Below are 12,901 nucleotides of genomic sequence, written 5' to 3' on the forward strand. Positions count from 1 at the left end.
AGTCCTGGGCCAGAGTATCTGAAAATGATTTATTTTGCATCCTTTTCACGAGGAGTTCAATTTTTACAGCACATCATACTCAACTGCATGTATGTGGTACAAGAGCACTTAGTGGCCAATTTGCTAATCACATATGCCTGTCTTTTGCTATGTGTAATTTCTAAGGATATGTCATGTTCTTTGGAACATTTTTCCACCCCAAAGTCATTACTCTAAGTCTTAAGAGGTTTTACTCTTTCAATCAAATAGCAGATGTTTCAGTTTAGAAATGCATACCAAGTAAAACAGATCTCCCCCTACTCTTCCTAGAGGTATAACACATTTCTTTTAATGCCTTCAGTACAAGTGAAATAATACTTTTTTCAGTGTAGTGGCTTTATTCAGTTATCAAACTGAATGGCTTTTGTTTGTTTGTTGTTTGGTTGGGTTTTTTGCATACCATAAGTGACAATGAAAAGCAAGACAGACATGTTTTCAGTGCTGATCCTGAAACTAGTGGGTGCAGGATTGGGACATTAATGAACCATGACCATAAATTAGTAGGAGCAAGTATCTGCAAGATGTTGAATATCTACTGAGAGAGGACCAAATAACCTCACAGTGAAACCCATGCAAATTGAGGGCACTTAGACTTTCCAAAAAACAGACCCTGTATGAATTACCAGGCTTCTGGCCTCTTCGGAACTTTTAAGTAACTACTTGAAAATTTCAGAGTAACAGCCGTGTTAGTCTGTATTTGCAAAAAGAAAAGGAGTACTTGTGGCACCTTAGAGACTAACCAATGCATCCGATGAAGTGAGCTGTAGCTCACGAAAGCTTATGCTCAAATAAATTGGTTAGTCTCTAAGGTGCCACAAGTACTCCTTTTCTACTTGAAAATTGAGTTTTACCTCACTTTACTTTTCTTAATTAATCACTTACCAAAACTTAGTAATAGTAGTACTATTTGTAGTTATTAAATCCTCTGACAGATTCTTCAAGGATCTAGACATTTCTTGGGAAAATAGAAGTATAATTGTTTTTAAAATGTATACCTTATTTTAATTCAATTTAGATTTGAAATAGTTATATACATTCAAATGAAAGGTTTTTTATTAGTTTGATTCTAACTGATCTATGATTCAGAGCTGAACATTTCCTTTTCTTTTCCCCCCTTTTAATAGAGATTCTTTTTCTGAAAATGATTATTTTAGCATAGAAACTTTTGGGGAGGCTTTAGAAACCAATTTCTCAGACCATTCAGCTAACATATGTTATTAGAAATTGATAAACTGTGATATTTGAAACACTTTGTATTTTTTTTATTCCAAATCACTGGACTATGTCTAGTTCAAATTCAGCAGAATGAGCCTGATTATGTTGATTCTGAATTTAAATCTATGTATGCATCTTGAGTAAACACAAAAAACCCAAAACCTATCTAAACAGTGGAGAGTGTTTCTTGAGATGCATTAGAATAGAGATCATGAGTAAAAAGTTGAAATTGTGTTTTAAATAGATATAACATGTAACTTACATTATGGTGCTATAGGGCATTTAGTAAAACTATTTTTCTTAGGATATTAAATGTCTCTTATAGATATGTACAAATCTTACTGACTTTTGGGGAAACTGTGCGCATGTATCCAGAGGCAGACTTTGTTTCAATATGTATTCACTTAAGTCTCAGTAACATTTAGGGGCCCGTTTGGAGACTGCTAACCTCTGGCTACCCCCACTGATGACAGTGTGAGTCGAGGGTATTCAGCACTTGCAGGAATGGGTTCTTACCTGGGGTTACAAATGTTATGCATACCTAAGCCTCTTTACATGTCATTGATCATGTTGTATAAAATTTATAAACCCTCATGTAATTTCTATAGGAACAGCATTCTGTTATTTAAATATATATATACTGTCGTTCTGTGACCTTGCCCAGCTTTGTTACATCAACAGTGTATGGGGGAATATTAGGGAGAACAAAGAGTTGTCTCTAAAATGTATTTATTTTATTTTATTTAGATTTTCACACACACCTTTCTGAGACATTGAAAGACAGACAGACAGGCTGGCAGCAGCTGGCTGAGACAAAGAACTCTCTCATACGTAAGGTTTTTGTCTTGCTTAACCCATATTCCCTATAAACGTAGAGTCTGGCTAGTTTGCTTCTGCAGTGATTAGCCTTGCTGTATTTATGTTATGCTTATCAAATATTTTATTTGTGGGATTTTTCTGTGTTTTCTACTGTGTAGTAAATAAACCTGGCTTTTATTCAGATAACTGCAATCTATTAACTGACTCTTAAGCTGGGGTATTTGTTACTGGACTCCTAAGGGAAGAATGGGTGGTGAAGGAACTGCAATTCCCCTGAGCCAACCAGAGAGCTGGCATAGGCCAGCCACGGGCAAAAGGATTCCTGAATAATGTGAGGGATGCCAGGTCTGCTTATACACAGACCTAAGGACAGGCACCATAATATCTGTACCAGTCATTTATTTACAAAGGTGGCTGCATATATTTTTGCTCATTAGTGGAAGTTTGCATGTACTGCTTCAGAGATGTTGCAGTCCGCCTTTTTTAATGCGAGGATTTTGTGATATCTCTGTTCATCTTTTGCCTTGACTGAATTTTTTTATCTAAACCAGTTTCAAATCCAGACAGTAGCTCTTAGTGCAACGTTAAGCTTTTTATCTTATATATCCTATATAACACAATCAGAATTTTTGTAAAGAATTACCTCCGTGACAGACGAGTTTTGTTAAAGTATATAACTGCATCATTCCTCCTCACCCCCACAGCAAGATAGATAAAATCACTAGGGAAAAGGGAGGAGTGTGAAAAAAATACTGTGGCATTCTTCTTTTATTAAGAGAAAATTTTAATAGTTGATTAAACATATGAAGATCTTAGAACCAAGTGCTTCTTGATATGATTTTCTATCTAAATAAAGATTCAATAAACCCCTTTCTCCTGATATCTCTTAAATACTAAGCATTGTTTTCATTCATTGGATATGTCCAGTTTCATTAACCTTAGATCTTAGTCAATATGTTCCATTGTGCCCTTCCTAATTTCCCAGGAGCCATTTCTGATAAAGCCTTATGCCCTCAAGGCTGCAATTTCTGTTTTATGTTTGACTGGCTGTTCAGATGAAAGATGCTTCCTATTACGCTGTTCTGATTTCCTTGTCTTACAGCCATCATCATCTTTGTGACGTGTGTTCAGTTAGGCCCTTATTTAGCAAAGCATTTAAGCATGTTCCCAAGGGCTTTGCTGAATCAGAGCCCTAAAAAGAAATAATAACCTAGATTCTGATCTTTAAACATTTGATAGTGATGTTTTTCTTTTTGTTTTTCTGATGTACTCTCTTCTTTAACATTCATTTGATTACCCCTGGAGTCTTGCAAACAACCTTATATATGGATAGGTTGTGCTATCCAAGCAAATCTAGAAATAATAATAGACTGATCAAGAACTCCAGGATAGGATCCTATTTTGTTTTGCCTGTCTAGGGCCAGATCATGTCAAATGCTGAACACCACTGACTCCTACAAATTGTGGTAGCCTTCTTTGTAGTCAGTGAGAGTTGAGGGTGCTCCATAAGACTTGGGATACTTACAGCATCTCATAGGTTCAGGCCCTTAAAAATCAGTCCAGGTTTACAGTGAGAGAGATTTTGTTAGCCACAGGAATTACATTCCCATGATAGAGGTCTATGATACAGAAATCAGGCCCAGTGTGTAGCTAGTAGCTACTTTAAAAAAAGATAAATTGTATAAAGATGAGAAATGATCTGCTATATCTCTGCATTTCTGAAGTGCTCATGACCATAGTATCATGGCTAGTGATCTAGCTATCAATGAAATCAAGGGAGTTACACTAACAATGAGTTTGGCCGAAACAGTATATCACTGAATCGCAACACTAATAGCAGCAGTATTTGAGTGCGTCCTCCAGAATCCCTTGATGCCTATCTCAGGGGCTCTCTGCAAGGCCTTTCTCTCTGGGTCACTTCATCTGTGAACACCGTATTCTTCCTATCCTTTCTTTTCTGAATTATATTATGTTTTGTTGCTCATTTTGTTTAGCTTTCCCTAGGAGCCTGACCCCACGTCCCATTGGAAATAGTTGGATTTATATATTGTTTTATATTGTGCTGCATCCCATGCATTCAGTGATGTAGAAATGAATGAAATAGTATCTAGTGGTAAATATTAATATTAAATATATAGTCTGTTTTTACAGCAGTTTTAATTCTTATTTATGGTTCTGCTGTAACTGAGGAAAAAGTATAAAAATATAAACACGTGGCAAAGAAATGGAAAGAAATTAATCGTCTCTTGGGGACTTTTCTGCGTATGGAATCATTTCTACACATAGGGTTTGGCATAGCTTTGTAGAAGAATGTATTGCATATTGTGTACTGTAATTGTTACAAGAAAAGAGTGAGCTTATACATACAGATGTTGTCACTGGTAGTGCTAGCTTAATCTATTATGTTGATAATTCAGAGAAGGAATTAGGATCAAGACCCAGCTTTATCTCTATTCTTTTTAAAAAAAACCCAAAATGCCATGGGGTCTTTAACATCCATCTGACTGCCAAAAACGGACAGCACCAACACTTGGTTTAAAGTGTTTTCTGGATGAGGATACATCCAAATAGTGCTGTAACCCTATTAGTGCACATGGTCTGTTAGCTGTACAGGAGTCTTTGTTTTAGCGTGAGTAAAATCCTCAGTTTTTCATTTGAGAGGTGTCCAGTTCATACGTGTGCTTGCTAAGTACATGAATTGTTTGCAGTATACTGACTAAATGTGTGATACTCTTATACATTCAGTATGTGCCAAGGAACAAGATGTCATCACTGCTCACCAAAACATTCAGCAAGAGATAATTAGAGGAAGGGCAGCTAAGTGCTGAGCCTAGGTACTGTAGGGATGGGCACTTTGGAAATGTAGTTAGAAAGATACCATTCAGACCTGCCTTACAGATGAGTGCAGTAGCATGTTTGGTCAGCAATATTCATACTGAGCTTTATTTTATAAGATTCTGAGCACCCTAAGTTGTCGGTGTGCTCCATGGTCCATGCTCAGGATCTGGCGGGACTGAGCCCGTGAAGATCACCCCAAGTCTTTCACATTTTCTGCCTATCAAAAAACAGATTATTGTAGTTTTAAAACTAACTAGGGTGACCAGATGTCCCTATTTTATAGGGACAGTCCCGATATTCAGGGCTTTATTTTATAATGGCACCTATTACCCGCCACTTCCTGTCCCAATTTTTCATACTTGCTATGTGATCACCCTAAAAATAACTCACCGAAGCATCCTTCTTGAGGATCATGCTGGTGGCAATGTGTGTGTGCTCTGACTCCACATGCCTGGCCACCAGCATGTGGAACTTGCTGCCTGTGGATGATCTGTCTCATCCCCTCCCATTTTTAAAGAAACTAATGAAGGTACTTCTTTTTTTTAGAGAGGTTGTCCACTTCCTCAGTAGGGCTATCCTTTCTCATGGTGCTTCACGGCTTTAGCATTTTAGTCCTTTTGTTTTTAATGTATTCTGTTTGTACTGTTTTATTTTGTGTCCTGTTATATTTTAGTTATGTATGCCCATATTTAGCACCATGACCATCTTTTTTATTATTATTTATTATTAAATTGTTATAGTCTTGAAATGTCAGGAAGGCACTCAGATCTGATATGTGTTTGCAGAGTTATAAAACTAGCATAACAGATTTTATTCTCCCAATACTTTCTTCTTTTTACCCAAAGCCCAGTGACACGGTATGGCCAAAACCATGACTTGTCTATCAGGCTGATATGCAATTTATATTTATCAATTTTGAATATGGTGAAGTTGCTTAAAGCTCTCCTCCGTGTTTGAACCATGTAACCCAAGCTCTCACAATATCAGGTTAATTTTTAGATAAGCATTATGTTCTTGAATAATTTCTGAGTTATGTTAGGCCAGTACTTCTTCCCCCGCCCTCCAGGAATTCCAGAGGAAAAAGAGGACATTTCGTGTTAGGATAAAAGAAGACATAGTGATACTGACTTAGGCTGCAATCAGATCTGTGTGTGCTCACTCCTGCATTGATGCCGAGCCCCACTGACTTCAGTGGGACTCTGTACAATCATAAGAGTCTAGCCATGTGGCTGAGATTGCAGGATCGGGGCATTATTAAGCAATTGAACCATCAGCAAACTATCCTTATTCAGCAAAACACTTAATTCTATGATAACTTCTTGATTTATTTTGATAAATCATAGTGTTTGAATTTAAGGGCTCTTTTTCTACCCCTTAAAAAGCTTTCTTAACAACCCATGGCTGGCTCATGACAGCTGACTTTGGCTCACGGGACTCAGGTTAAGGAGCTGGTTAATTCCGGTATAGACACTTGGGTGAGGGCTGCAGCCTGGGCTCTAGGACCCTGTGAGGTGGGAGGGTCCCAGACCTCAGGCTGCAGCCTGAGCTCGAAAGTCTATACCGCCATTAAACAGCCCCTTAGCCTGAGTCCCATGACCCTGAGTCAGCTGGTGGAAGCCAGCCATGAGTTTTTAATTGCAGTAGAGACATACCCTGAGTTCCTGTGTGATGCTAGGCAAATCAGTTAAATCAGACATTTCAGAGGTGGTCACTAATTGTTTCCTCATTTTCTGGGTGCCTGACTTGAATCCTAGTGTCTGATTTTCACTTATAGCTGAAACTGAAGTCAACCAGTGCTATGCTTTAAACATAGGAAGTGCTGTATAATGCTAAGTATTCTGGAAAATCGGGTCCTAAATGTCTCAAAATTAGTCTCACTAATCCTAACTTTGTGGATTCGTTTTACTTTAATCTTACTGTGCCTCAGTTCCTGATCTACAATGTGGGGGATAATAATACCCTCTCCCCACACAGGGATGTTGTGAAAATAAATTTGTAAACATTTCTGAATCACTCAGAGGCCAAAGTGAAAAGCCCACAAGGATAGTAATTCTGTCTTCAGAGCAGGGCTTGAATAGTGTGCAGTAAATAAGGTCTGAGGCCATACATTTTTCAATGAGAAGAAAACAAAATATTGAATAGTTGGTCATTTAACTGAGCATCATCCTATACTGTGTACTGAAGGTGGCCAGGAGTCCATTGGACAAAATAGTATGTGATCATGTAATTAAAAACTGTAGCAAAATACATATGTACTGGGGGGCACATTAAGGTTGCACAGGAAACCTTAATTATAGCATTTCCTAACTTCCAAGCCCTTAACTATGCAACATTAATGTTCTTTTGACATGATTTTTGTGTGTGTGATACACACACATTGTGTACACTGCAAATATATAACTCAAGACAATGGAATTGACTCCAGAGTGTTCGTGGTATTCTGTAGCATCCTTCTAGTGCTGATAGGTTTTTTAATAGTGATGGTTAATTTTGTGTGTGTGTGTATAAATATATGCATATGTAATATATATAACTCCCCCAACAAGTTTTCTTCAATAAATATCTGTAGACTCAGTTGTAGTTTCTGATTTACAAACCAAAAATAATTTACCTAAACTAGTTTCAGTGTAATTACTTTTTGAGTTGTTAATTTTGGGATCTGAGGAGTTGGTATGGGTCTCTAATTTCTGTAGCATGACATTTAAAATAACAAACTCATTTCCAAAAAGAAAAGGAGTACTTGTGGCACCTTAGAGACTAACCAGTTTATTTGAGCATAAGCTTTCGTGAGCTATATCCGATGAAGTGAGCTGTAGCTCACGAAAGCTTATGCTCAAATAAATCGGTTAGTCTCTAAGGTGCCACAAGTACTCCTTTTCTTTTTGCGAATACAGACTAACACGGCTGTTGTTCTGAAAACTCATTTCCAGTAATCTTCAGAAACAAATGTGTTCCATTATTGTTGTAAATTATACTTACATACACTGGACACAATGCACTCTGTTGTGACTCCATTGAAGTCTCTCTTCCATTAAAGTCAATGGAGTTACACAAGGGATGAATTTGACCCTCTTTATTTTACTGTGGATTTGAAATATTTCAGTTTCATTGTCCTAGCACAGGTTTAAAAAAAACAGAAACTCTTATAAAGTAGGGTAAGCAAAAATGTATTTATATCCTTGGGTGTTAGCATTGATTTCTATAGTAGCCAGCTTCAGATGTAACAATTACTTTTCTCAGAACATGCTGTTTTGCCCAGAAATCATCCACTAGAGCATGTAAACTGCATAGCAAAATTTATGTGCTTAAAAATTAAAAATTGTGAGAATGGAAGAAATTCTGAAAAAAAAAAAATCCTTACGGATTGGGTACTAGAAACAAACAAATTGATGACAGTATCAAGTGGGTTAATCCCAAGGGCAGATTTAATCTTTGTTATGGAATTTGTATCTTGAAAACACCATATTCAAGCTAGCAAATTTGCAAACTTTGTTTGAGAAACAAAACAGATTGCATGTTGCAAGACAGAGTTGCTGGCAAAATACTCTGTCGTGTCAGATTTATACAAACCTATCTCCTGTGTATTGCACCATGTCCTAGAAAACTGGAAACCATGAAAAGAAGTGCTCATATTTTAAGGAACTCAGTGACAGCTGATAAAAAAAACAAAACATTTTCTGTGGCACTTTTTACATAAAGAGTCCACCTTAAAGAAACTGATTTGATGGAATAGGTGGTAATTTTTAACACAAGCAGTGACAAAATAAACACCATCTGTTAGTGTTGACTTATTCCACAGTATTCTCATGCTGGGTGACTTTATTTCACTTTTTTTCAGCAATAGTTAATGACACATCTGGTATGCAGTGAAGGTGCATTTGGGGTGATTAAATGTGGACATTTGTTTAGACAGAGTGCTCACAGAACAGTTTTTCAAGACTTTAAGGGACAATACTAAGCAAACAAAAGAGAGTGTTTTTAAAATGTCCCCATGTTATAGTTCCTTCTTATTATATAGCATGCAGTATGCAAACAAAGAATAGATTAAAGGTTCACAGTTGATCGGGTCCTCTCCTTTTTCTGTGTCTTTGTATGCCACATTTGATGATACAATCTTATCTTTGATCTTCAGAGTCCATCCTCTGTGCCTGTCATTCATATGGTAAACAATAGGATTTTTCAGGGTGTACCAAGATGGCCTGTCTTTGCAGTTACAATAACATATTTTCTGTAGTATAAAGGAAAAAATAGTGAGCTAAACCATGTGAAGAATTCTATATATAAACATATTCTCTGAGAAATTGAATGAAATGTAGAGCTCTCAGGCAGAAAGTATTACCCTTTACTTCTGTAATTCTTGAGTTAAGGTGCAGGGACTTAGCAAGACCACAGTGCCCGGACATTGTACTGGGGAGGAAAAGCATACATCAGAAAGAGTTACTGATAAGGCAGTAAGCCACAAATTGGAGAGAAGGACAGAGATTACAGCCTTATTCAAAGAGCTTTCTTGCTGAAACTGTCTTAATGTTTTAAAATAATGGGTTACACGTTAATGACTATATTATAGTGTTATTGTAATATCCGGAAAATAGCAAATGAATTAATCATGATTAATACCAAACACATTCATGATGTCTAATCTCTTACTTTAAATAATTATTTTGAACCTTAAAGATTTATTAAAAACAAACAAACTTTTTCCATATGCTTTTCACCAGTGAGTTGCTAGGGCCTCATGTGAGCTCGTCATTAACAGAATCCACCTTTTGAGCTCTGTGAGAGGGAATCTTACCTTCTGTATGGGGTGGAGAAATCACTAGCCCTTTTATTTCTGAAGTTCTCCTAGATCATTAATGAATATAATGAACAAAACCAGCCCCAGGACCAACCCTTGGGGCACTCCGCTTGATGCCAGCTGCCAACTAGACATGGAGCCACTGATCACTACCCGTTGAGCCCAACAATCTAGCCAGCTTTCTATCCACCTTATAGACCATTCATCCAGCCCATACTTCTTTAACTTGCTGGCAAGAGTACTGTGGGAGACAGTGTCAAAAGCTTTGCTAAAGTCAAGGAATAACACGGCCACTGCTTTCCCCTGATCCACAGAGCCTGTTATCTTGTCATAGAAAGCAATTAGGTTAGTCAGGCATGACTTGCCCTTGGTGAATCAATGCTGACTGTTCCTGATCACTTTCCTCTCCTCTAAGTGCGTCAGAATTGATTCGTTGAGGAACTGCTCATGATTTTTCCAGGGACTGAGGTGAGGCTGACTGGCCTGTAGTTCCCCTGATCCTCCTTCTTCCCTTTTTTAAAGATGGGCACTACATTAGCCTTTTTCCAGTCGTCCGGGACCTCCCCCGATCTCCATGAGTTTTCAAAGATAATGGCCAATGGCTCTGGAATCACATCCACCAACTTCTTTAGCACTCTCGGATGCAGCGCATCCGGCCACATGGACTTGTGCTCGTCCAGCTTTTCTAAATAGTCCCGAACCACTTCTTTGTCCACAGAGGGCTGGTCACCTCCTCCCCATGCTGTGCTGCCCAATGCAGCAGTCTGGGAGCTGACCTTGTTCATGAAGACAGAGGCAAAAAAAGCATTGAGTACATTAGCTTTTTCCACATCCTCTGTCACTAGGTTGCCTCCCTCATTCAGTAAGGGGCCCATACTTTCCTTTGCTTTCTTATTGTTGCTAACATACCTGAAGAAACCCTTCTTGTTACTCTTCACATCTCTTGCAAGCTGCAACTCCAAGTGTGATTTGGCCTTCCTGATTTCACTTCTGCATGCCTGAGCAATATTTTTATACTCCTCCCTGGTCATTTGTCCAATCTTCCACTTCTCGTAAGCTTCTTTTTTGTATTTAAGATCAGCAAGGATTTCACTGTTAAACCAAGCTGGTTGCCTGCCATATTTACTAATCTTTCTACACATCAGGATGGTTTGTCCCTGTAACCTCAATAAGGATTCTTTAAAATACAGCCAGCTCTCCTGGACGCCTTTTCCCCTCATGTTATTCTCCCAGGGGATCCTGCCCATCAGTTCCCTGAGGGAGTCAAAGTCTGCTTTTCTGAAGTCCAGGGTCCATATTTTGCTGCTCTCCTTTCTTCCTTGTGTCAGGATCCTGAACTTGACCATCTTATGGTCACTACCTCCCAGGTTCCCATCCACTTTTGCTTCCCTTACTATTTCTTCCTGGTTTGTGAGCAGCAGGTCAAGATGAGCTCTGCCCCTAGTTGGTTCCTCCAGCACTTGCACCACGAAATTGTCCCCTACACTTTCCAAAAACTTCCTGGATTGTCTGTGCACCGCTATATTGCTCTCCCAGCAGATATCAGGGTGATTGAAGTCTCCCATGAGAACCAGGGCCTGCGATCTAGTAACTTCCGTTAGTTGCCGGAAGAAAGCCTCGTCCACCTCATCCCCCTGGTCTGGCGGTCTATAGCAGACTCCCACCACAATATCACCCTTGTTGCTCACGCTTCTAAACTTAATGCAGAGACACTCAAGCTACTGCCGAACTTGATCCTGCTACTTCCCACTAGTGTCTGCTGCTTGCTCAGAATCTGGAGAGCTGATACTGGGAGGAGCCTGAACCCAACCCACTCTCCAGCCTAGGAGATGAATTCATCTATTCTGGAGTCCCTGTCATTGGAGGATTTTAACAATAGATTATACAGACACTTGTTAGGGATGGTCTAAGTATACTTAATCCTGCCGCAGTGCAATGAGTCCCAACCAGCTCTATATTTCTGTAATTCTATGGGTCTCCAAGTCAGCTACCTGCCCATCTCAAAAGCAAATAAGATCCATTACCTAGCTGACCACCAATCCCAACAGACAAACCTCAACACAGCCAATAACCACAGGATGACTTTCCTGACACCATTATGGCCAGGAAAGGTGACAGGACCAACCATCTATCCACCTGTTACTACTATGGGGAATGGCTGCTTGTTAAGGAAGCCAACTAGAGTAACATCACTGTGATACTGAGGAGAAGGAAGCATAGTGAGCAAAGGGCGTACTGGACCAGAGTATAAGGGATGGGAACTGATGATGGTTTGGGGGCAGTGAATAGTATTCTACCTCAAGAATGTAGTATGGAATGTAGGTGGAGCAAATTTGAGGGAGCTCCATTTTAAAATGATCTGTTTCTTTGGATGGAGAGGGAGTGGGCTTCAAGCTGCTTCTAATTGTCTCATCCCCCCCCCCTTTACTTTGTGCCTGGAAATCACTGAGATGGGTGATATGCTTTGGATGGCTAGGTGAATGGATTCTACCACCTCAAAATCTTGTGGCAGAACTGGGGCCTTGCATTGCAAGAACCTCTGGCCAAAGGCTATGGTGTTGGTTTTTTCCCCTTTGTTTTTATGGAGCCCTTATGAGCACTCAGTAAATTAATAAACCGGTGCCAGTGATAATGGTGTTCTAAGAAGGCAGGGGTTGCGGAACAAAAGGTTCTTGCATCAAAAGTGGTGCAATTGTGTGGAAAAACACAGAGGGGGCTGGTGTTAAATAAGATTACATCTATTAAGTACAGTCAGAAGGAGATAAGTTCATTTATTATGGAGGGCATTTTTTCATAGCAAGTTGGTCTTTAAAGCAGGTAATTTGATTATCAGTTTTATACCTAGCCTATTATATAACTTGTTTGCCCAACTGTTGTGGGCAAACAAAGTCTAATTCATGATGTGATATCCTTAACTAAATAATACCTGGTAGCAGAGTTTGATGACAAGTGGGAAAAGTTTCCCTTGTCTTTTTCAGTATTTTTTTTTTAATTACAAATTTTGACTAGCTCCACTTGATGTTGAATATCTCTTATGAAAGAGTTAGTTGCTTTTCATTGGTTGTGTGCAGAAACAATATAAATCCAAGAATTTCATCTGATTTACAACTAAGAGGAACATTCCCATTTTGATTTGCACCCACAACTCCCGTTATGACTAATGCATATCAGTCCCTTGATGATTCTTCAAGGTGC

General features: G+C 38.9%; 1 protein-coding gene and 1 long non-coding RNA gene across 7 annotated transcripts in view; one reads left to right on the forward strand and one right to left on the reverse strand.

The window, feature by feature from the left end:
* Positions 1–12,901, forward strand: part of TENM2 (teneurin transmembrane protein 2) — a 2,093,216-nt gene that overhangs the window by 1,580,986 nt on the left and 499,329 nt on the right. For 4 of the 6 annotated variants that reach the window (XM_048860042.2, XM_048860041.2, XM_048860043.2 and 1 more), the window contains one exon: positions 2,002–2,085. The exons of the other annotated variants lie outside the window; for them this stretch is intronic. In XM_048860042.2, the coding sequence (XP_048715999.2) occupies positions 2,002–2,085 (84 nt within the window). The remainder of the gene's footprint in view (positions 1–2,001; positions 2,086–12,901) is intronic. 6 annotated transcript variants of the gene reach the window in all.
* The window catches only part of LOC125640913 (uncharacterized), a 54,395-nt gene that overhangs the window by 1,098 nt on the left and 40,396 nt on the right, over positions 1–12,901 (reverse strand). Inside the window, exons 3-4 of the long non-coding RNA XR_007357936.2 lie at positions 9,251–9,318; positions 8,968–9,139 (exon numbers count right to left, since the gene is read on the reverse strand). This is a non-coding gene — a long non-coding RNA (uncharacterized LOC125640913). The remainder of the gene's footprint in view (positions 1–8,967; positions 9,140–9,250; positions 9,319–12,901) is intronic.

Source organism: Caretta caretta, chromosome 8 (genome assembly GCF_965140235.1).
Source record: "Caretta caretta isolate rCarCar2 chromosome 8, rCarCar1.hap1, whole genome shotgun sequence".
Lineage (NCBI taxonomy): Eukaryota > Metazoa > Chordata > Testudines > Cheloniidae > Caretta > Caretta caretta.